This window comes from Tachyglossus aculeatus, chromosome X1 (genome assembly GCF_015852505.1).
Source record: "Tachyglossus aculeatus isolate mTacAcu1 chromosome X1, mTacAcu1.pri, whole genome shotgun sequence".
Taxonomy (NCBI): Eukaryota; Metazoa; Chordata; class Mammalia; order Monotremata; family Tachyglossidae; genus Tachyglossus; species Tachyglossus aculeatus.
The window spans coordinates 40,863,522-40,889,207 of record NC_052101.1 but is presented as its reverse complement, the minus strand read 5'-3'; the positions used below and the strand labels follow the sequence as shown (position 1 = coordinate 40,889,207).

Genomic DNA, 25,686 nt, shown 5'->3' with positions numbered 1-25,686 from the left:
GGATTTGAACCCATGACCTCTGACTCCAAAGCCCGTGCTCTTTCCACTGGGCCAATAATAATTTTGGTATTTGTTAAGCGCTTACTACGTGCAAAGCACTGTTCCAAGCGCTGGGGTAGCTACAAGGTGATCAGGTTGTCTCACGAGGGGCTCACCGTCTTCATCCCCATTTTACAGATGAGGGAACTGAGGCCCAGAGAAGTGAAGTGACTTGCCCAAAGTCACACAGCTGACAAGTGGCGGAGCCGGGATTTGAACCTACGGCCTCTGACTCCAAAGCCCGGGCTCTTTCCACTGAGCCACGCTGCTTCAGGAAAAAAAACCTTGGTTAGATGCCACGATGCGTTAACCACATATGTGTTGTTTTGGCCACGAGGACCTCTTCCATCCTTCTCAAGGGGAGTGCTAACCTTCTCTCCTTTCAAACTATGTGCCAAGCACTGTTCTAAGCGCTGGGGTAGCTACAAGGTCATCGGGTTAACCCACGGGGAGGCTCACAGTCTTCATCCCCATTTACAGATGAGGGAACTGAGGCCCATTCATTCATTCATTCATTTAATCGTATTTATTGAGCGCCTACTGTGTGCAGAGCACTATTGGGGTTCAAAATGATGCACTGGAGTCAGCAGGCCCCAACAGACAGATGTTGTCACCAAGCAAAGATTTCCGTCCCTCTTCCAGCATTTGGCGCTGGAAAGCAAATTAATATTAATTAATATTGTTAGCATAAATAAGAACTTGACAGGGAAATCCTCATACAAGCCTTGTAAAACTCGTTGTGGGCACTCATCCATTCATCATTCAATCGTACTTATTGAGCGCTTACGGTGGGCAGAGCACCGTACTAAGCACTCGGGAAGCACAAGTTGGCAACATAGAGAGACGGTCCCTACCCAACAACGGGCTCACAGTCTAGAGGGAGGAGACAGAGAACACATCAAAACGTGTAGACAGGTGTCAGGTCATCAGAATAAATAGAAGGAAAGCTAGATGCACATCATTAACACATTAAATAGAATAGTAAATATGTACAAGTCAAATAAATAGAGTAATAAATCTGTCCAAACATATATACAGGTGCTGTGGGGAGGGGAAGGAGGTAGGGCGGGGGGGGATGGGGAGGGGGAGAGGAAGGAAGGGGCTCAGTGTGGGAAGGCTTCCTGGAGGAGGTGAGCTCTCAGTAGGGCTCTGAAGGGAGGAAGAGAGCTAGCTTGGAGGATGTGTGGAGGCCAGGGAGAGGACGTGGCCCAGAGAAGTAAAGTGACTTGCCCAAGGTCACACTGCTGACAAGTGGCAGGGCTGAGATTAGAACCCACGACCTCTGGCTCCCCAGCCCGGGCTCTTTCCACTGAGCCATGCTGCTTCTCTAAAAAGTTGACGTTTGTTGAGAGCTTACTATGTGCCAAGCACTGTTTTAAGCGCTGGGGTGGATACAAGGTGATCAGGTTGTCCCACGTGGAACTCACAGTCTTCATCCCCATTTTACAGATGAGGGAACTGAGGCCCAGAGAAGTTAAGTGGCTTGCCCAAAGTCAAACAGCTGACAAGTGGCGGAGCCGGGATTAGAATCCATGACCTTAAGTGCTCAATAAATGCCATCATTATTATTATTATTATTATTTCAAATCCCCTCAGAGACCCTCTCCCCACAGGCCCCTTCACAGCCCACTTTACAGTCTGCCTCGGAGCATTTCCCATCCGCATCCCCCCCGCCTTACCTCCTTCCCCTCCCCACAGCACCTGGATATATGTATAGATGTTTGTACATATTTATTACTCTATTTATTTATTTATTTTACTTGTACATATTTATTCTATTTATTTTATTTTGTTAATATGTTTTGTTTTGTTGTCTGTCTCCCCCTTCTAGACTGTGAGCCCGCTGTTGGGTAGGGATCGTCTCTATATGTTGCCAACTTGGACTTCCCAAGCGCTTAGTACAGTGCTCTGCACACAGTAAGCGCTCAATAAATATGATTGATTGAATGAATGAATGAATGAATGAGGGGAACGGAGAGCAAGTATTCAATCCCCACTTTACAGATCAGGAAAACAAGGCCCAGAGAAGTTAAGTGACTTGTCCAAGGTCACACAGCAGGGAAATGGCAGAGCCAGTCAGTCATATTTATTGAGCGCTTGCTGGGTGCTGAGCACTGTACTAAGCACTCGAGAGAGTAAAATATGAGTTGCCAGACACATTTCAGAGTGCGGATTAAAACCTGGGTTTCCAAGACTCCCCGTCCTGTCCTCTTTCCATTAGGCTACACTTTTTTGGGTCCTCATCTATAATCTGCCACCTCTCCCCTTCCCCTCTCCTGCCCTGAACACACAACACACACACACACACACACACACACACACACACACACACACACACACACACACACACAAACACACCCATTCAAAGTCCTACTTAGTCCCTTCTAAATACTCCACGCTGTCTGGAGCAGTTTTAAATACTTCAGTACAGTGCTCTGCACACAGTAAGCGCTCAATAAATACAATTGATTGATCGATTTTAAAAACCCTCCAAGGTTTCTGTTGAATCCAGGGAGTCCTGAGGGTGAAGTCAGAATTACCCTCTCCCCTCCAGTGGTTCCTGAAATATCTTCAGGATATGTTGACAACTTATGTTGCCAACCTGTACTTCCCAAGCGCTTAGTACAGTGCTCTGCACACAGCAAGCGCTCCATAAATACGATTGATTGATTGATTCAGGCCTCAAAGGGTGAACGAGTCCCCAAACTGGGAGACCTCCTGAACCAAAGCAAATGCCTGCAGGCTTTTAGAGACTGACTTAAACCCAAGCCAAACTTCCTGGTGACTTGGGGAGCCCAGGATTCCGCTTCGTTGGGAGCCTGGGTCAAGGCACCTAACTTTTTAACTTAAATTCGACAATCATCAGATAGTTACACTTCTCAGAGCAGAAAAATGACCACCATCCTGAGCGTACTGATAAGCACATCCTGCGAGGCTATCCCTCAATAAACTCAGAGGTGCCCAGTGTGAATAACTTGGAAATTCAAGTCAAATAAGGAGGGCCTTATTTTTTTATGGTATCTGTTAAACTCCTATCATGTGCCAGTTAAAAATTAAAGTCAAGTAAGGAGGGCCTTATTTTTTTAATGATATTTGTTTAACTCTTACCATGTGCCAGTTACTATACTAAGTACTGGGGTAGGTACAAGCTAATCGGGTTGTACACAGCCCATATCCTATATAGGGCTCACAGTTTTAATACCCATTTTACAGATGAGGTAAGTGAGGCACAGAGCAGTGAAGTGACCTGCCCGAGGTTACACAGCAGACAAATGGCGGAGCTGGGATTAGATTCTCAGGCCCGAGCTCTTACCACTAGGCCATACTGCTTCCCATATTTGCATCAGACTCACGCCAGAGACTTATCATGACCATTTTACAAAGATCAAAAGCAGATCTAAATCCCACTAAAAAACCCCCCAAGGACAAATGAGGTTTTTTTTTTTAGAAATGCAGTTTTAATTTTTATATAAACGGAAACATCAGAGTTCGTTGAATCCCATGTTAATTACATAAAGTAAAATATAATCATTCAGAAAACTTTACATACAATAAGGAAACTCCATCTACATGTTATTACATACATTCCATGTACATAGTCAGTATTCTTCGAAAGGGTTGTCCTGATGAAGTAGTCAATTTACATTTCTCTTCCAACAGAGACACAAGCATTGGAGCAATTATGTAGACATGCTAGTAAAAAGGTTAAGAAACAATGGGACTGACTTGTCAAAGTCCCACCTTGGGAACGGACTGCCTGACTTCTACAAGGCGGTAGATTCTGGGGTTTGGGATGTGCCTAGAAACTGACAGCGAGTTCCCATGAGAGATTAAAATATACGTGAGTTCTCCCTGGAGTCTGATTTGTAAGTATTTCAAAGAGCTGAGAGCATTGACCTGTTTCACAGGCCATCCATTCCTCCACCTGGAAACCAATCAACCGATCGCGTTTATTAATAATTTACTATGGGCAGAACACTGCGCTAAGTGCTTGGGAGAGTACATTATAAAAATTTTATTATCGGCCCCTCGATTATGCAAAATGCTGGCAGCATCCTTGCTAAATTCTGTTCGGTGGGCCTCACTAATTGGAGTGGCAATGGACAGTAACAATCTGTTGATCAATCGGTAGACCATATTGAGCTCCTACTGGCGGGCAGAGAGCTGTACTAAGAATTGAGGAGAGTTCAGTAGAGGTAGAAGGCATGATTCCTGCCCTCTAGGAGCTTACAATCCTGCCAAGAAAAATCAAGTGAAGAACCAAGTGGAGAAGAAAACAGTACACTCAACAGGTAGAAGAGGGGGTGAGGTGTGAAATACAACAAAAGACATTAATTTGTCACTATGGAAGCTGAAAGATTGCATACATTTGACTTTGCTGAAGAAAAAGGAAAGTTCCAGCCTTATCACACTCAGGAAGGAATCCTATTGTGGGGGGGCTGGGAGAAGAACAATAAAATTCAGTGATCTTAACATCTAGGAAGCACACAGCACCAGCCAAAATGTAAAGAAATGGCCCTTGTTCCAACTTTTGAGGACATCACAAGTTAAAGCTATGAAAAATGGCAACACGGTTGGATTTGATGACACCTGCAGAAATCTACAATCAATCAACGAATCATTCCACAAGCAAGAAAGGGAATTCCTGCCCACACATTCCACATGGCTCGTCCTCAGCATGGAACGCTGAGACGACACCTCTGGACTACGGTAACCAGGATCTTCGAGCAGAAAGATGAGAGAGTTGACTGCAGAATCCATCTATCGTCATCATCAATGATATTTATTGAGCGCTTACTGTGTGCAGAGCACTGTACTAAACGCTTGGAAGAGTACAATACAATAGAGTTGGTAGCTGCGTTCCCTGCCCACAGAGAGCTTACAGGCTAGAGAAATGTCCAGGGTTTCATTGTTGACAACAATCTAGCCAGACAAGGCACCGAAGAGTATTGCTAACCATGCTCTCTCTGGATTCATTTATTCAATCAGATTTGTTATGTGCTTACTGTGTGCAAAGCACTGTACTAAGCACTTAGTACAATAAACAGACACACACCCTGCCCATGACGAGCTTACAGCCCAGGCTTTAGACTACAACAGAACACAGGAGAGTAGATCTCTGCAGCAACACGGGGAACACCACAGGTACCTTTGTTCTGTATCCATCAACCTCGGGAAAGCATTTGACACCATCAACACCTCTGGGGATGGGAGACTACTAAAGAAAAGAATTATCAAGATTCTACACGCTGTCCACAATAGTCTGACTGTTCAAATGCACCCTGTCTGATCACGGCTCTAGAAGAGGTCTGGTCCTATTCAAACGATTCCATATTGTCATTCTTCAGGATGAATTAAGGGATCCGGACGCTAACATCAATATATTTCTGGTCTCCTTGAGAGACTCTTCTAATATGAGCATTATTATCATTGTGAGCATTACTGGAAACTTTAGGACATTCATCCAGAAGCTGTGATCTGCTGCTGAGCACGATCTGGAGGCACACGTCAAAGACGACATGCAAATGATTAGGAAAACATTCTCAGGGTCAGGAAAGGGCCGGAAGAATTGAAGTTATGGACCAGCCTGCCCCTTTACCAGCCACTGATTTTCATCAGCAACTGCAGAGATTAATTCTGCAACCAGATTCTGCTACCTCAGTAGTGCACTATTCATCGATACATGGGCAGAGAAACATAAGACCATTTCAGGAGGGACGACGTGACTTTTGGGAGACTGTATTGACATCGAGGCATTAAGCTACACATTAATTTGAAGATCCACAAAGCTTTTGCCCCGTCAAACCTTTTGCGACACCTGGTTGTAACCCAGAAGGTGTATCCAATGTTAAGACATTGTTAAGCTGTTTCATTAGCATCACGTTTGAGCTATACTCCGTGCCAGAAGGCAAGGCAAAGATCACCAACAGTGGGATTCTGGAATGTCATCGGCTAACCATTATTGAAAAAAGGGTTATTGTAAATGAGCTTTGCTGAGACACAAGGCGCACATGGATGATGGCAAGGATGCACAAGCATCTGCAGGGAACATGTCTATCAACTCGGTTATATTGTACTCTCCCAAGTACTTAGAACAGTGCTCTGCACAAAGTAAGTGCCCAATAAATGAGCATTTAGTACAGTTCTCTGCACACAGTAAGTGCTCAATAGATATGATTGAGTAACTGAATGAATGAATAAATACCTTTGTCATTATACCTGCGGATATCTATATAGGTGTATGTAGCGAATCACTCTCCATATAGGTAGGGATCATATACCTTTCTCTCTCATGTGAGAAACCATGACGTGCGTGTGTTTGTAATCTGCCGAATCAAACTGGGGACCACGGATGATCCCGGAGTCAGAAAAGACCTGGGTTCTAATTCTGTGTCCTCTACTTGTCTCCTGGGTGACCCTGAGTTAACTCATCTGAAAAATGGGGTATGTGTTTGAACAAAAATGTGTTCAACCTCATTAGCTTGCATCTACTCTAGTGCTTAGTTCAGTGCTTGGCACATAGTAAGCATATCATAAGTACCGTAAAAAAAATGGTTAAAGTTTATGAATGTCTGTGAGTGGCTAGTATGTGGGATTGTGTCTATATCTACAGGCTGATGGTTTAGTTGATGGGGAAGCAGCGTGGCTCAGTGGAAAGAGCACGGGCTTTGGAGTCGGAGGTCAGGGGTTCAAATCCTGGCTCCACCAATTGTCAGCTGTGTGACTTTGGACAAGTCACTTAACTTCTCTGTGCCCCAGTTTCCTCATCTGTAAAATGGGGATTAAGACCGTGAGCCCCCCGTGGGACAACCTGATCACCCTGTAACCTCCCCAGCACTTAGAACAGTGCTTTGCACATAGTAAGCCCTTAATAAATGCCATCATTATTATTATTATTAATCCAGATTTCCACAGACATTTTCAGGCACGTGCCATACAAAATAGAGATCTATTCTGAAGATGTTCTTCAAAATCTGGTGACAGCATCAGAGTAAAGGAAAACAGTTTAACCCAGCCAGAACACACCAATAATAGGAAGTTACTACATCATACTAGTAATAGACAGACATTAATAGAAATTAGCATGTCCTAAAAAAGATGAAATGACATTCCAGAAACAATTTTAAGAGGAACCAAACTAAATATTTGGATGGATGAAACTTCATGCTTATACGCAGGTAGGCATCATTAGACCCAAATAACCCCCCTACACAAATATTATCCATGCACGTTATTTTTCTGTGCCAATAGGAAGCAAATCATTTAACATGAATACGAAAATCTGTTGCCTACAATAGCTAGGTAAACACTGACTTGTTACATCCAACTTTCAAAAAACGCAATAAGCATTTTTTAAAAATAGTAGAGGTGCTGCTGTGTCTTCCAGTCAAGAAGAAACTGATCATTTGCATTATGCACAGAAAGAAGTCAAATGGATGTCTTGGAAGAGGCAGCAGTAAAGAATTGGGTCCAAGTTAGCCAGAGATTATTCTAAATTAAATTAGATTGTCCCAAAGCAGGATGGGACAAAATACTAACAAATTCAGTGTGCATTAACTGGACAAAGACGTTAGAATTTTACCCTTTTAGAGGTAGTTCTCCATCAACCAGTGAGTGAGGGATGGGCAGAGGCCTCTCGGGGATGAGAGTAGCATGGCCTAATGGATAGAGCATGGTCCTGGAGTCAGAAGGACCTGGGTTCTAATCCCAGCCCTGTTAGTTGACTGCTGTGTGACCTTGGGTAAGTCACTTAACTTCTCTGTTCCTCAGTTACCTCATCTGCAAGATGAAGATTAAGACTGGGAGCCCCATGTGGGACAGGTACCGTGTATACAATTCGATTAACTTGTATCTACTCCAGTGCTTACTACAGTGCCTGGCATGTAGTAAGCACTTAACAAATACCACATAAAACAAACAAAAAAACGCAACCCCCCAAAATCAATTTCCAGAACCAGCAGGTTTTCTATTCTCTTTGACCTACCGGCTCATGTGAAGATTTCAGAATCTTAAATTATCCCCCAAAACAGATGGGGCCTGGGGTTTTCTTACAGGAGCCATGGGTGCTTTGTCTGCTGCTCTGAAACAAGGTAATTTTCTCGGGATAAATTTCAGAAGAGAGAAAATCTGGAAAGGCCTCAAGATTTTCTGAGTTTTGGTGCCTGGAACACTCACTTCCAGAGCTTCAGCCAAGCAGGTGGTTCTCTGCTCCTCTCCATGCTTTTGCCACCCCGTGCTTCCCCCAACAAAACAAAACAAACAAAAAAGCTCTTTGCTAGGGTGACACTGGTGAAGGAAAGCTGTAGAGGGGAAGATGTAAAAGACTTGTTCGCAGAAATAACTAGGCACCATTACTTTGGAATATTTTTTTCAAACTATTGTTCGGAAAAGCAGTGTGGCCAGTGGAAAGAGACTGGGAATAGGGGACCTAGGTTCTAATCCTGACTGTAGCTTGTCTGCTGTGTGACTTCGGGTAAGTCACTTCACTTCCCTGTCCCTCACTTATCCCATTTGTAAAATGGGTACTGAGACTGTGAGCCTCACATGGGACATGGACTGTGTCCAACCCGATTAGCTTGTATCTACCCCAGCGCTTAGTACAGTACCTGGCACTCAAGAAATGCCATTTTTTAAAAAAGAATTTGAGTGAGTTTTTTTCAATATTTTCTTTCGCAGACAATTTAACACATGCTACTTTTCGTCATAGCCCTCTAGTAATGAAATCTTCATGCAATTAATTGAGGTACGGGTAGTCCGTCACTTAGTTAAGACAAACAGTACAAATGACATTTCTAAATCTACACCATTTCAGCTTTGCAGCACAACAATTTTGACTTTGCAGTATTAGCATTAGTTTTGTGGCATTAGTTCCGAGGACAGACTGGGCACCCAGAAGAGTTTCAAGAAGGTTGAGGGTAACTTTAAATAATCATCAGGCACAGTCACCAGGGACAGCTGGTACATCCATTTTACTGCATCACTATCATCATCATTACTATCATAATCATCCTAGTATTTATTGAGCACTTACTGTGTGCGGAACACCGTGCTAAGGACTTGGCAGAATACAATACAACATAGTTTCAATAAAGTAAAAGTAGGCTATCCAATTATGAGCCTCAGTGTAAATGCATTGAGGCATTTCTATTAGTCATCTATAATTGAACACACAGTTCTGGGAATTTGGATTCAAAAGAGGCTCTGATTTCCAACATTTTAATTTAAGATGTAGTTTTCAGGAATTGAATGTGTCAGACATCTGAGGACAGCCTTTAGTTAGTGCTTCCTACGCAGCATTAGAAAGCTGATGAAAGAAATGATGATTTAGGGTTTCTATCACCTGCTCTCATTATCAAATTTCCAACTGTGCTTTGTCTAATTAAGAATGGATAGGAATGCACAGGAGATCCTGTAGCAATACTGCCAATATGGGATCTAAATATCAGAAACCACACAGATATAAAAATCATACATGAAGTACTGAAAACAGGGAGAGTTGAATGTGCATAAGAACAAAAGAGATATCACAGAGTTATAGTGTAGGTATACAAGCACAAAGAGTCAACTATTTATTCTCCAAACAATCAATGGTATTCATTGGGTGCTCACTGTGTGTAAAGAACTGTGCATAAAGCACTGTGCTAAGCGCTTGGGAGAATACAATGCAAAGATCCACAATCCAATCCACAATCCAACAATCCAAAAATGGATTGTCTTTGAATTATACACAGCAGATTTTTTAAGCAATCCTGTGTTAGTAAACTCTCTTTTCCTTGACCTTCACCCTCATTCTGAGCCTCAGAATCTTAAATTTGCCCTCTAAAACAGATGGGGCCTGGGATTATTTCATAGAAGCCATGGGTGTTTTGTCTGCTGCTCTGAATTTTCCTGCTCCATTAGTATGGACAATCAAGAGCTGACTTTCAAAAATTACACACTCACACATGCAGGACTGTTCTAGACTGTGAGCCCATTGTTGGGTAGGGACCGTCTCTATAAGTTGCCAACTTGTACTTCCCAAGCGCTTAGTACAGTGTTCTGCACACAGTAAGTGCTCAATATGATTGAATGAATGAATGCAGGACAAGTAACCGTTTAGTTTGGGGAATGAGAAAAATGATTCCAATTTCATTCGTTATACTGAGATCTCTGGGAGAAAGGAGGGAAGGGTCAGAAATGCTTGCAGGCTGGTAAATTTGTGGTCCTAATTTGCAGGTGTATGGCACACCTAGAAAAGGCACAGCCTGGAGGGCACAGAGAAAGGGACAAAGCATCATTTCCCCAGCTGTCTTCACTATGATCACACAAAATTGGGAGGCAATTTGTGGTGCTTGCTTTGGGTGCAAAGTGCCTAGTAACACTGGTGTTTATGACGGGGAGGTGGGCGGGAGAAGTTGTAAGGAGGGTGGGAGAAGGGGTGAGGGGGGAGGTGTGTATGTGTACACAGAGTCAGAAAGACCTGAGTTCTAATACTGGCTCTGCCACTCGCCTGCTGTGTGACCTTGGGCAAGTCATTTCGCTTCTCTGTGCTTCAGTTACCTCATCTGCAAAATGGGGGTTAAAACTGCGAGCCCCACGTGGGACAGGGACCGTGTCCAATCTGATCACCTTGTATCTTCCCCAGGGCTTAGTTCAGGAACATAGTAAGGACTTAAAAGATGCCACAGTTATTATTATTACTGCTATATTGTTGTTGTTGTCGTTATGGGAGCAGTGACACTAATGGGTTCTTCCTTATTGAGCTGCTTCAGTCAGTGGGTTTGCCCGGATCTCACAGTGCAACTTCAGATCATCTTTCTGTAGAGTGCTTAGCTCTGTGTCTGGGTCAGTCGTCTGGTCTGGGCTGCCTGTGACTAATGCTGACAGGAAGTGGGTTATCTACATTTCCAAGTTAATTGTAGGGAGACCTCTGGAGCTCAGTTTTGTCTGATGAGTCTCTTGTCATTTCTGAGGAATAATCTGTCTTGGAGTTCGGCCTTGCCTAGTAGATTCCCAGGAAGTCCTTCGAATGGGTTTAGACTACCTCCCTATCCAGTCCCAAACAAATAATAATATTGCTAGTAATAATATTTAAATGCTTACTATAATAACGATGGCATTTAATAAGTGCTTACTATGTGCAAAACACTGTTCTAAGCACTGGGGAGATTACAAGGTGCCTGGCTTATTATGTGCCAGGCATTGTATTAAACAATGGGGTAGAGAAGCAGCCCGGCCCAATGGAAAGAGCCCGGGCTTTGGAGTCAGAGGTCATGGGTTCAAATCCTGGCTCCGCCACTTGTCAGCTGTGTGACTTTGGGCAAGTCACTTCACTTCTCTGGGCCTCAGTTCCCTCATCTGTAAAATGGGGATTAAGACTGTGAGCCCCCCACGGGACAACCTGATCACCTTGGAACCTTCCCAGCGCTTTGAACAGTGCTTTGCACATAGTAAGCACTTAATAAATGCCATCATTATTATTATTATAAGACATCAGTTTCGACACAGTCCCTGTCCCACATGGGGCTCTCAGTCTAGGTGGAAGGGAGTAGGATTTCATCCCCGTTTCTACAGATGAGGACACTGAAGCACAGAAAAGTGAAAAGACTTGACCAAGGTCACACAGCAAACGAGTGCTGGAGCCAGGATCAGAACTCAGGTCCTCTGACTCCAAGGCCATGCTGCTTTTCACACATTCAGAATATTCCTAGAGTATACACACACACACACAAACATACAATTACACATATTTAGCAAATACATGTGTGCATGGATGTACAGGCTTCATATTTTCTGTGAATGCTCTTTGTCCATATTGTTGGATCAACTTTTAATCCAGACTTCACAGAATATATTCAAGATGGCTCTCCGTGCATTGTTCCCCTTCAGGTTCAGCAGTCTGGTGGAGCTGGCTCATTTTTCCCCATTGGATTCTGTGTGAAAACCTTGGCCGAGCATCACAAAACACACTCAAACACACATGCACACACGTATTTGAACTTGTGTGTGTTGCTATGAATTCTGAGAGAAAGAAGGCCAATTGAAATGGATACTTCTGCCCGTTTCTGAAATAAATATTCATTCAAGACTGGCCAACTTATAAAGCCAAACAGTTATCTTAAGGAAGTTCATTTGGTGTGTAGAATGTCAGGGCCTCTGTGGCCCAAATTTACATTCATTCATTCATTCGATCGTATTTATTGAGTGTTTACTGTGTGCAGAACACTGTACTAAGCACTTAGCACTGTACTAAGCGCTTCATGGCCAGGTCACAGAAGGAAGTGAAAAGTGTACATGGAGGAGTAGAAGAGGGAGGACGAGGTGTGTCACTGAAATGCCAAACTTTTACGCTTCATTCAGGAACATATACTATGGGAATAAAGATCTGGGCATCAACTCTCTGCACGTTATTGCTAGCAATACTCCAGTCAGCACAATGAAGCCCTTCAATGCCGTAGAATGTAGGTTTAAATCAAATATTGCATTAATAATGACAATATAATATTTTATGCTTCAACGGCACGTGTTTACCATGGCTTGCAAAATACTTTATAAACAAAGGTGAACATAATGGTCCCCATTTAGCAGATGGAGACGCTCAGGCACAGAAAGGTTAAGTGATGAGCCAAGAACACCTGAGTCAGGAAAACAGTTGAGAATGAGATCGAAGACTGCTGAGTTGCAGGCCTCAGCCAGTGCTACTCAGCTGCATTTATTCTCTCCTTTCCTCCTTCTCTTTTCTGCCTCTCCACAGGTCTGTAGACAAACCAAAGCCAGAAGTCCCCTTTGGGATTACTAGAATAAAGATCATTTTCTCCAGGGTTTCGGAAGACGGCAGTCCGGCCAAAATTGCATCTTCTCAATTTCAGGAATCTGACCACTGAATCAAAAAGGCTTTTAAAAGTTGACTCTATCTTGATATAGAAGTGATCTCTAAAAACAGCCACTCAGAACTTCAGCTTGATCTTGCTCAAACCCAGAGCCCAGAAGAACTCCATGGCCTGGAGGAATATCCCTATATTCCTGTTCGCTCTTCTAGAAAAGTGTATTCACTAGAGTGATAATGAACGCAGCACGGAAAGCAGAGAGGTTACCGTGACATTTGCCGTTGAATTCTGATTGGGTAGAAAATTCCCCAGGCAAGGAATAAAATGGGTCATAGCTACAGGAAAGATGCTCCTTTTGTGTCTCAATTCACATTTCTTAACCCCAAATTTAATCTCTTCGGTAACTCAGTGTTTGGTAGAATCCACTTCATCCAAATATCTGTACCAAAGCATATCACATTTTCTCCTTTGCCTACCGACTTCAAAGATTAAAATTAAAAAATTGCTTTTGTCTTACCAAGGCCAGGTCCTAATCTTCACATTCCAGAGCTCTATCCCAGTGCTAGAAAATCTCTGCTCAACTACGCCAGAGGGTCAGCGCTGCGAACGTCAGAATCGAAGGATCTCACATCTCCCCGCTCTTTAAATCTGAATATCAGGATTCTGAGGCCAGCGGTGAGAGTTAAGGCTAGCACTTTGAGAGGAACATTCATTACAGTAATTTGCCTCTATGGATTACAGTACATTTACCTTAACTGTCATTCCGGTCTGGGGCACCAGAGCATTTCTCCTATCTGTATCTTATATTGCACCAGCTCCAACTCTTGTAGAAAAGCCACGGGGCGTTTTTCCTTCTTGTTCACATTGCAGCTGTTCCTGAGTTAAAAAAAAAAAAAAAGAGGAAAAGCGAGTCCCTGTATTAAGAAACCAGACTTTTCAAATTTAATCTTTTATTGTAAATTGCTCCTTGGAGTTTGCAAGGTAATCCTCCTGCTCAGTCCCTTTTGAAAATGATGTCGACTATTAGTCCTAGTCTTTCACGGCATGTTGATGTTACATTAAAATGACACCCTGCACAGCAGGGGAGACTGTTCCTTGGTAACTTTGGTTCCATGCCCAAGACACAGTTTTGCTTGACCTGCTGAAAGTGGTTTCTTCCTTGTTCGTTTAGCAATATATGTTCACAGGTTGTTTTTGTTTTTTTCCTCTCTAGTTTGACATATACATTTCTTTAAATGCAGCATATATTGTAGATTTAGACAGGGTCGCACGGGAACTGTCAGTAAGAAGTCTGGATTAATGGCTTTAATACATGATTGGAGTCCTGGCTCCTAGGTGCCTTTTATTTTCCCCCCAGTTGGTGTAAACAATGTTCTCCTTCGCAGGTTTGGAAGCATTTGCTTTTCCAAGGCTTTATCCGTGTTGCCTGTGACTCTGTAAAACAGGAAAGAAAAGGCCACACTAAAATTTCGCTCTGATCGACACCTGTTAGATATTTTTCCTTCTTTTTGTTTTAGACCCCTCTCTATCCCTTCCACTGAGGGCAGGCATCCCCAGGACCAATCAACCAAATCAATCATATTTACTGAGGGCTTGAGAAGCAGCATGACCTAGTGGATAGAGCACAGACCTGGGAGTAAGAAGAGCTGGGTTCAAATCCCGGCTCTACCACTTGTCTGCTGCGCAACCTTGGGCAAATCATTTCACTTCTCTGTGCCTCAGTCACCTCAGTTATAAAGTGGGGATTAAGACCCTGATCCCCATGTGTCCAACCCGATTTGCTTGTATCCACCCCAGCACTTAGTACAGTACCTGGCACATAACAAGCGTTTATCAAGTGCCACGATTATTATAATTGTTATTTACTGTATACAGAGCATTGCGCTAAGCACTTTGAGTACAATGCAACAGAGTAGGTAGACATGTTCCCTGCCCACAGTGAGTCTATAGTCTAGGACCTCCATAAAATGGCTTTGTATTCCCAGTCACATCAGGCAGAGTGGAGATGTCCATCCACTTAGACATTTTCGCCTTTGGGCTGAGGAAAAAATATGCCACAGTGTAAATAAAGAAGGGATGTCGAGAAGTCACTTGATCCTGTCCCAGACTAAAGTACTGCAACAGGAATTTAGAATTTGGAAGAGCTCTCAATTCAGCGGGCTGTGGGCTCCCGTGAAAAACTCTGAGGCATTCATTCAGGAACTGTTGAGACAAAAAAAAAGACCTGCGGGTGATTGTGGATTAAGTGCTTAGTACTGTGCTCTGCACACAGTAAGCGCTCAATACATTTGACTGATTAGTTGAAGGATTATGGATGGATCCTCAGAGTTAAGGCGACAGGCTGACAGTAATAACAATAATAATAATAATGGCACTTAAGCACTTACTATGTGCAAAGCATCAACTTGCACCCAGGAAACCCTACAAACAGGCGGAAACCTCTGTCAGCAACCTAGACTTTAATACTGCCATTAATTCTGCTACTAGCCAGTGATGCTTGCATAGGTGAAGAAGTAGGAAAATCAAATCAAGAAAGCCAGTAGTACTTTGGGAGATTGGTGGGTTTGGGCAGAGGAGAATTTGGTCTGACCTCTGTCTAGTGTAGGTTCCGTGCCAGATGCTTTTATGTGCAGAATTATAATTTTCAGTGCCCAGTTTCCCTATGCCACAGTTCCTGCTGCCAAATCCCACAGCTGGAGTGTGGCACCTGAGTTCATACAGACCAGGGAGGGGAATGCGATGTCTTTGGAATACATTTTTTAGGGTAGAAAGGGGGGATTGCATTGTATCCTTGAAATATGGTTTAAGTTTGGGCCAAATCAGTCAAGTGTCCATATGACATCATCCCGTTACCCTGAAGGATTAGTGAAATGCGTGTAATACCAACCACACCCGGGGGGTACCTCTTTTGGAAAAGCCATTGCTGACCTCCTACTCTCCACCCTGCCACGGAGTCTCAATACACCAGTGAGGAAAGAAGACGAGAAGGTGAGAAGAAGGGGGGGACTGATAAAAGCAGGACAACAATAGAGCAAAGTCCTAGGAAAGCAGTTGAACAATTTCTGCAGGGTGAGAAACTAGAGTCGCAACTCCAGCTGCTGACATCCAAGTGGAAAAAGAACTCTGGAGTGCACAGTCTTGCTTGGATGGAAGCAGAGAGGAGGAAGCAAGCATGCAACGAGAGGAAAACAAGAAAAAAGAAGGGAGGTGGAAGGGCTAAAGGGGAAGGCTCAACATTGTGGGGAGTGTCTGTTGTCTTTGTAGGGGAGGGAGACAGAGAAAAAAGGACAAGGAATGGAAGGAGGGAAGACCAGGGACATACATTATTATAGAATAAGATTAAGTTCTTGAGGGGAAAAGGTGTTACAGCAGTGAGAAATATAAGGGACAATTGTTCCTGTAGAGGCTATGTGTTTGGACTATTATTGATTGTCCAAAGCCACAATCAGTCATTTTGGCTGCCTATAAAAGCTAGTCTATGGCACAAGTGGTCAAGATATATAGAAAAAAGCTGGAAAGTGTTGGGAAAATTATAGAATTGTATTAGAAAGTAAATCCCACATAAACAGAGTGAATATATTGCTCCAGAATGAAACAAAACCCACCAGAGACAGAAGTCTGGTTAATGGGGAGAGACGAGTGGATACCAATAACCAAATATGCAATTAACAAAGGATCGGTGTTAGCTATTTTTCTTCTTTCCATTTGAAGTCAGAATCTCCATCTATAAAGATGAGTTGCAAAACCAACTTGTGATTCAAGGAGCCTGTCCTGGATTGCAAATCCTGCCCATTACTTAAGAGAATTGTGTGATTAAATTTAAGGATTTAGTGGCCAAGAAGCCCTGCCATTTTACAGAGCATCAATTAACCAAATGCAATGAAAATGCAAATTTGTTTATCCCTAAGCCAGGTGTCAGCCTTGTGCTAGAAGAAGAGATCAGCCAATGAGAAGCAGTGTGGCTCAGTGGAAAGAGCCCGGGCTTTGGAGTCAGAGGTCATGAGTTCAAATCCCGGCTCTGTCACTTTTCAGCTGTGTGACTTTGGGCAAGTCACTTAACTTCTGTGTGCCTCAGTTACCTCATCTGTAAAATGAGGATTAAGACAGTGACCCCCCCTCAAAAGGACAACCTGATCACCTTGTAACCTCCCTAGCGCTTAGAACAGTGCTTTGCACATAGTAAGCGCTTAATAAATGTCATCATTAAAATGCTTTCATCATAGGTACCAAACTGAAATAAAAAGGAGTAGGAGCAGCATGCTGTACCTTTAATTTTGTTACTTTTAATTATTTCCTTTTATTCTAGAAATATTAAAGTGAGATTTTATAGCCAGCCTGAATTCATTTGAGAAGAGCTGTCTGAACAACAACTATCAGATTGAAAATATGATATGAGAGTCACCTCTTATTGAAAGAGTGTTACATCTTTAGTTAGCCTCAGGCTTATTTCAACCTTGCATCGTTGTAATGGTATTTACCCAATATGTTCATGGGCATTTACAATAATAATAATAATAATGGCATTTGTTAAGTGCTTACTATGTGCAAAGCACTGTTCTAAGTGCTGAGCACTGTTCTAAGTGCTATGTGTTCAGTGAACCCTCTTATTCGAGGAAAGGCAAAGGGGAGACAGTTAATTGACCTTGAAATTCTTATTCTGCCTTTTGTCTACAACTGCAGAAGAGGAGGGAATGCCTGCCCTGTTTATAACCCTGTTGGATTTTGGTGTCTCTTTATTCCTCTGAAGTCCATGGGGCTGGAGGCAGGTCATGGGGCTGAAGGAGACAGCCACATCACAATGGGTGCAGAGTGGATGCTAAGAACAGAAAGTGAGCCAGGGAAACATGAGGTCTCATTTCTGCCTCTCAAACCTATCCAGAAAGGGAAATGGCAGTCAGACACCCTTTGTTCCCCTTCAAGAAGAGGGGAAGCAGAGGAAGAGATGGACAGGGAGAGAAGGGATAGGAGAATGTAGTGGGAAAAAGGAGGGGAGAAGAGGGATGGAGAGAAACTCCACTGCTCCCAGACAACATCAACCTCAGGGTGGACAAAGGGATGTAACCTCCCGTCATGATTTTGTAAATGGAAAATTGCCTCACTGGGATTTTCTCTGGGGAACATCCATCTTCCCAAAAATCAGTGTAGATTTTAGTTGACAAAAATCAATGCAGACAGCCACGGCCTGTTGCCTCCTTTCTCCTGTCTACTTTAATCCTTACCCTACAACCAGGCTTAGCCTCTGCCCACGTATGATGGAAAACAAGTTGTGATCCTTGGGCAGCAGACATTGCGGTCCCTCTTATAAACGTGGATGATTCAGTTGGTGTGCACCTCTACAAAAACCTCCTTTGATCCGTCTTTAATAGACCAAACAACTAAAGATGTTCTCCAACATAGTTGGTATGCTCTAAATCATAATTCCCTAATTTGTTGAAGAGTGCAAGATATTAAGCATAATCAAGGCTTACTGAAGCCAAAGTGAATTGATCTTGATTTTCCCTTTAGATTAATTATAGAATGACCAATGGAAGTAGGGACTGGTGCAGTCCCAGATAATTCTCCCCTCAAAAATGATAACAGAAAAAAAATCTTTTTCTTTTCCGCTTTGCCATTCCCCAAATCAGTCACCTGGGAAAATGTCTCTAGAGAGACCAGGGTAAAGAGAGAGGATAGCAATCACCGCTATTTACCTTGTTTGGGTAATCATCAATTATTTCTCCTTCTAAAGAGTCAAAGGTACCCACAATTTGTAAAACGTTGGCTACTTCATGACTTGAACGAAGACAGCACTTTATACAGAACCAGTTATGTTTCTAAATTAGCACCATATTTTATGAGAGTTAACACAGTCTTACCTTTTTAAGAAGTACCTTGACATCAAGGCCAAAGAATAAAGGCAAGAGAGAAGAACAAGAATAGAAACAGAAACTGCAGAAGAAAAAGAAGATGATTATGTAAATCCCACAAATAGTAGTGTCTTTCAGATAGTGTTGTCTTACTCTTTTCAACATTCAGGTTAATAAAGCCATAGTTGCTCAGAGAATTATTTAACATGCAGTCAGTACCATTTTATTAGTTAGATGAGGAATTCCCTTCGAGGCTTGATAAGCCAAACTAAGGCTTTTTTCCAATTCTTAGTAAATACTAGAAGGTTAACGATACTCATTCATCTCAAAAACAAGTTAAAGGATCCTAGGGAGTGGAAATGACTTTTAACCACTAGAAAACAAAAGTCAAGGTTGCAAGGGTAGTCATCTTTGGGGCAGGGGTTTAACAACGGAACATTTTATTTACTTACATGACTCCCCATGGGGAAAATTTAACCAATGGTACCAACTAAAGATCGTAGGGCTTGGGCCATGCAGACAAAGCCTATGTTTTGAGTCAATAGATCAACGGTATTTATCGAGCGCTTACTGTGTGTGGAGCACTGTACTAAGCGCTTGGGAGAGTATGATATAACAGAGTTGGTAGGCACATTCCCAGCCCATAACAAGTTTACAGTCTAGAGGCGGGAGACAGACATTAACAGAAATAAATGAATTTCAGATATGTACATAAGTGCTGTGGGACTGAGGTGGGCATGAATTCCAAAGTGCTCATAGGGTACAGATCCAAATGCAATGAAGCCATGTATCACTCAGGAACTCTTTTGTACTTTCCAAGCACTTAGTACAGTGCTCTGCACACAGTATGCACTCAATAAATACGATTGAATGAATGAATGAATAGTATCATTATGATTTCTCGATGGACAGGTTGCATGTGAGATGTGTATCACTCTCTTGCCCATCTTCTACACCTCTACCCTGATAATATCATTTTATCTCACTGCTGCCTTGGAGAAATGGGTGAAAAAAGGCTCAAAAGAGACCTTGGAATATAGGTATGGTATTATGAAGGGGATGGTGAAGAGCCTTGCTCTTGCCCACTTAGGAGAAAATCAGGCTGATTCAGAGGCTTAGTACTGGAGGCTTTCACTAATATGAAAAAGCAGAACTATAGTGAGAATCATTTTGTTTAATACAGGAAAAAAAATCTTTCCCAATCTCCTAGGGACTACTCATAGGTTTCAGTTGCTGTGGGTGAATAAATCTAAATTGTAAAGCCTTAGAGCAAAACACACACAAGAAATCAACACTACAGGTAACAGCTGTCCATCAGGCAGCACTCCAGACCTATCAAAAGTCACATTTGAGTGTGTTATTTCATGGGCAATAAACCTTACCAGAATCGTTTCTACCTCATGTGTTTCACCTGATCCTTGCTAACTTGCACAAAAAATAATGCCATCAAACACTCCTTTTAAATTTTGGTTGAAAACAGGATGATTAAACTTTATGCCTCCATATCGCTTTATCAAAAAAAAAAAAAATGAAGGCCCTGGTTCGCCTTGGCATTTAAGACCTTTGTTCCAATCAAACAGATCTTCCAATTGATATCTTTCATTCAAATTCAAACGCAAAATGTAAGGTTTGTTTTGAAGTTCGTGGCTTGGTGATGGATAATGTGTAGGAGGGATTTGGGATGAAAGTGTCTATTTACTATGTGCTGTTTTGTAGAATGAAGTTTTTTCTATCCCCATCCACACCCTGACCTCAAACTACTCAAAGGACCAAATCCATCCATGAGAGGAACTGTGAAATCTTCTACCAGGGAAATGCAGGTGTGATGAGGCCACTTTGTTCACAGGAATTAATCCATGTGTGCAGTGGCTGACTGGTCATAATGCCCTAACATGTGTCTCTTCCCTCCTTCCATTGTTTCTAACTGACAACTCAGGAGTGCTTGGGACAGAAGGAAAAAGACAATACAATGGCTTTGTCTGCATGGGTTAGGCTTATTTTTTTGAAGATAATCTTACTAAAACAGAACCCAAACATTTCCCCTTAAATCTGCATGAGGCCAGCCTAGCTTTCCACCACAGATGCCAAATCCTTGGGGACAAGGGGCACGATTGCGAGATGGACTTCCCACATTTCTGTAAAGATTTGAAAGTTTTCCTTTCTGGGATGGAAAACCACCCAGATAGTGACTTTCCAGCCTATTTTAGCTCGTTCAGGCCTCACCCGTCCCAGTCCCAATCTGCTCTAAAATCTCTGCACCCTTCTGCCCTTGAAATCAAAACAGAAAGTTACCTCCTCTGCCCTCAGTGACAAGTGCTTATGGGAGTGACCACCCTGGGCAGATTGAGGGGATGGCTGTTCAGTACTGTACTCAGAGGCCACTCCAGAAATGCTGACCCCCTATTTCTCCCCTTGACTGACACACTACCTTTCCCTGGGGTCAGTTTCCTTGTCCGGTCTTAGGTCTACCGTATATTTAATCTTACAGCCATGGTTTAGGTGGGAGATTTCTCCCTCAATCCCTCTCCGTACCCCCTTGCCTGCCTTGGCAGGCACAGTTCTGTAATTGCTAGGGCTTTGGAGGGCAGAGAGAGGGAAAAAGAATCCAAGAATCCCAACAAACTACTAGGAAGTAGATTATGGGGAGAGGGCAAGATGATTTGTTCAATTAATCAATCAATCAATGGTATTTGTTCTAAGCACTTGGGAGAGTACAATATAACAGAGTTGGTAACACACTCCCTGCCCACAACAAGCTCACAGTCTAGAGGGACAGACAGATATTACTATAAATAAATTAATTTGTTTCCAGGCTTAGCGGTTCTTCAATGTCAGTAATGGAGCAGGAATATTTGAGGCCCTCCCTGCAGATATTTTTCTAACGGAAAATATTTTGACTCTAATCTGCACAGTATACAACTAACTTGAAGATGGACAAGGTAAACAAGACTATTGTTAAGAGTCACTTACCACTACTTACCTGAGAAAATCAATACCAGGATACCCACCTGATTGGCAGAGAGCACTTGGGGTTTGTCCAGTCCTCCCATTCCCACTACCTAGAGTCAAACTGGCTGGCAGTGGGTAAGGAAGCAGTGCGGCACTGGCAGTTGTCAGCCCTGCACTGTTGCCAGAGGACTTGGGTTCTAATCCTGCCTCTGCCATTTGCCAGTTGGGTCATCTTGAGCAAGTCACTTAACTTTTCTGCACCTCACTTTCCTCATCTGTCAAATGGGGGATTCAATACCTGCTCTCCCTTCTCTTTAGATTGTAAGCCTCATGAGGGACAGGGACTGTGACTGACCTGATTATATTGTATCTACCCCAGCGCTTAGTACAGTGCTTGGCATAGAGTAAGTGCTTAAATGCTGTAATTACTAATATTATTATTTCCCCCCTGACAATTGGGAGACCTTGAGTCTGCTTGAGGACTTGGTCAGAAAAAAATCTCTTATCAACACAGCCCCAACCTAATGCTTTGCAATCCTGTGGCTAATTGTAACAATTAGTCCCATCATAATCTGGTAAAAATAGAGATTTTGTTGAGGATGCTAAAACAAAAAAGTGGATTATCCAAAATGTTTTCACACCAACATTAGTTCTGCCCCATGCAGACTTGGCCAGAGCTTCAGGGCAAATCAGGGAAAAGTTTCCCTTTTAGATATAGAGAAAAAAGCAGTTAATCATTTTTGAGTGTTGCACCATTTCCTGCTCTAAAATGAGAAAAGGAGTTAAAGGGGTTGTGAATTTCCACTAGTACCCCCAGGTTGCTGCTATCAATCATGATGACTCCTGGTCCAATAAGGAAGCATGCCTGAAAGTACAATTTTACAGAGGAAAAATAAACACCTATATGCATCGCTTCAACCTTATTGTGTTGAGTTGTAACAAAAATACCTGCATTATATCCCCCTAACATTAGTTCTCTAAGTGATGTGGCCATTACATTTTCAACTGGTATTAGGTTTGTCCCATGCAGATTCAGACTATATGCCTATGCAGGGCAGAGGGTAGAAAGAGAAGCAGAGAGATTAGAAAGTAAGAGTCGAAAAAATGAGGAGGTCTGATGATAAGTGTAAATGGAAACAGCTACGTAAAACTTCAGAAAGTTTATGAAAATAATGTTTGAAGACTAGAGGAGAAAATTGTTTATAAGATAAGACAGTAAAAATATATGGAGGGACCCAATGATTACAGAAGCTGAGAGGATAGAAAATCAGCATCATGAGGAAAAAAAAAAGCAGTAGTTTTGTATTGACAAATATCAGGATCAATGAACTTATTGTGCTCTTAATACATACCTTTTCTTCTAAGTCCTTTATCTGTCTTTTCTGGATATCAGTTTTGTCTTCTAAATCACGAATTCTCTGAAATCAAAGACGAATACCTTGGCTTGGGTCATAGCTGAACAGGATCAAAGCAGCAAAAAGGCAAAGCCACCCCCAATCAATCACTAATATTTATTGAACACTTTCTGTGTGCAGAGCATTGTATTAAGCATTTGGGTAAGCGAAACAGTAAGTAGTCATGATCCCTGCCCTCAGCGTTTTGTTCCCAGACCTAGGAGTAATTATATAGAGTTGGAGATGCTTTTTCTGTACCTGGAGAATGAGAGTGATCTTTAGTCCTGCGTCCCTCAGAGTCTGGGCCTCCCTCAGCAAGGAGACCAAACTACTTCTCTCTGTGGCCTCTCTCAGCAGGTATCACATTTACTCTCTCTGACTCCTTCTTAGCAAGAACAAAAAGACCTTTAGAGTCACCCTACATGCTTTGATAGACTTCTGTCTTCCTGCTAACTCATTTTGCTGCCCTCTCCCTCCTTCTCAGATGGTTTCCCTAAAACCTCTTAATGAGATCTGACTCCTAGGGGGATTCATTACACCTAAAGGGCCAAGGGATTTCAGTCCGACACAACCTGTTGGGAGAAAGAAATGAAAACATTTCCTAATATCATATACCTCATTAAAACCCAGTAGGGGTCTGGAGTCACACTGTGATTCAGGTAGGGAAAGGTGAGTAATATTTTTCAGGCTCCAGCCCAGAAAATCAACAGCAGTAGACAGCTACGAGATATTTGGGTAGTTTAAAAGGTGATTCATTTTCTTGGAAATTTGGACTTATGAAATTTGGGGGCATTTCTTCAGATTAAACATTATATCGAAGTAGCAAAACCTTCATTTTCCTCCCTCCCTGGGGCTCTCCCTTGCCCTCTCCCTCTCTCCCTCTCTCCCTGGAAGCAACTTTTCAATCTGAGTGATTTTCACTGAACTGCCTTGAAGAAGCATCTATTTGCTATTCCTTTTAATAATTATGGTATTTGTTAAGCACTTACTATGTGCCAAGCACTGTCCTAAGCATAGCATTTAAGTGCTTGTACCTTGGGTTTCTTCCTTGAGGCCTGAAATGACATCCCTTGAAGTCTTTCTCATGTCTGGGAGGTAGATGATGATTTTGGTAATTTTAATTTTATTTAGGATAACCTTCTGATCTGAACTTGTATCAGTTTTTGGGATATAGTATGCACTTAATCAACACCACAATTATTAGTTTGAAGAAGCACTGTGGCCTAGTGGAAAAAGTATGGGCCTGGGAATCAGAGGACCTGGGTTCTAATCCCGGGATCTGCCACTTGTCTGCTACGTAGACTTTTAACTTTTCCATGCCTCAGTTTCCTCATCTGTAAAATGGGAATTAATCAAACGATTGGTCGATTGATTGATTGTTTCAAAACAAGCAGTAGGAAGCAGTCCTTTGGTGAGTAAGTAGTAACCATGAAGCTCATTACCACAGGAAGTTATGCAGGCTGGCGGCAATAAATACAATTGATTGATTGATTGATTGATTAGTATTGCTTGAAAATATTGCTTGGGAGAAGCAACATGGCATAGTGGATGGAGCACAGGCCTGGGACTCAGAAGGTCATGGGTTCTAATCCCTGCCCTGCCACTTGTCTGCTGTGTGACCTTAGGCAAGTACTTCATTTCTCTGTGCTGCAGTTACCTCATCTATAAAATGAGAATTGAAACTAGGAGCTCATATGGGACAGGGACTGTGTCCAAACTGATTTGCTTTTATCACCGCAGCGCTCAGTACAGTGCTTGGCACATAATAAGCACTTAACAAATACTACAATTATTATTAGTAGTAGTAGTAGTACGTTTAAAAGGATTGGATACATTCAAGGATGAGATTCCTAGAGTTACTAGAGGGAGGGATTTTTGAATTTTGAGGCAGAAGATAGAGGTGTTAGATTGCTCACCAAGGAAAGGCACCACTGCACCATTTCTGTAACCATATATTTTTGCCACTTTTTGTACCCAGAATGCTGGAAAAGATAACACATTGTTCTTGCCCTAATGACACTGCTTATGGTCTTTGTTTTGGCACTCATACTGAGTGGGAATCATCCATTTTGGTTTAGCCCTCTCATTCACTGTGATCCGATGATGTTTTACTTGTTTTGACATTACTCTCTCATGTGTTGAAATTTCCCATAATGATCAGATTGGAGCATGATCAGTTTCAACCCTGCAGTGTTTCTGCTCAGATTCTCATGAAAGATTTCCATCTCGTCGGCAGTTATCAGACTGGGGTAAGGGCAATGATGGGAGCAAAACACTTTTGCTTTAGAGGTCTAATCTGCCATCAGTGGGTTGTTCGGGTCTCTAAACAGATTTGGGAGGCCTGAGTAATCCCATGCCTGAAAAAAAGACTGAAAGCACACCCCCAGGGCATTAGGTGCCCTCACAGAAGTTGGAAGGACACTTCAAGCCTCTCCCTATCCTCTCCCTCTCTCAGAACAGCCTATGCCGCAGCAATCAACAGCCACAAAGCCACGCCTTTACCATCACCATTGTCATTTTTCTTTTGAGCCATTTGAGCCATTTCCTGAAATGGTTTCAAGCCCTCTTAAGAGCAACCTAGATCTACACCACGCACCATTACCTTTCTCTGAAAAGAGCATGGAGCTGGGAGTCAGGGGACCTGTGTTCATC

The 25,686-nt window shown here is 42.6% G+C and overlaps 1 protein-coding gene and 1 pseudogene across 4 annotated transcripts in view; both read right to left on the bottom strand.

Annotated features, from left to right (window-relative positions):
- Positions 1-316: 316 nt before the first annotated feature.
- On the bottom strand, positions 317-432 carry LOC119920192 (annotated as a pseudogene).
- Positions 433-13,735: 13,303 nt separating this feature from the next.
- JAKMIP2 (janus kinase and microtubule interacting protein 2) overlaps positions 13,736-25,686 on the bottom strand; it is a 151,934-nt gene continuing 139,983 nt past the window's right edge. For 2 of the 4 annotated variants that reach the window (XM_038740376.1, XM_038740379.1), the window contains 3 exons: positions 22,993-23,058; positions 18,701-18,773; positions 13,737-14,279 (listed from right to left, as the gene is read on the bottom strand). In XM_038740376.1, coding sequence (XP_038596304.1) covers positions 18,723-18,773; positions 22,993-23,058 — 117 coding nt within the window. In that variant the 3' untranslated portion in view covers positions 13,737-14,279; positions 18,701-18,722. Of the gene's footprint in view, positions 14,280-18,700; positions 18,774-22,992; positions 23,059-25,686 lie in introns of all 4 variants that reach the window. The other 2 variants (XM_038740378.1, XM_038740377.1) reach the window with 2 other exon arrangements.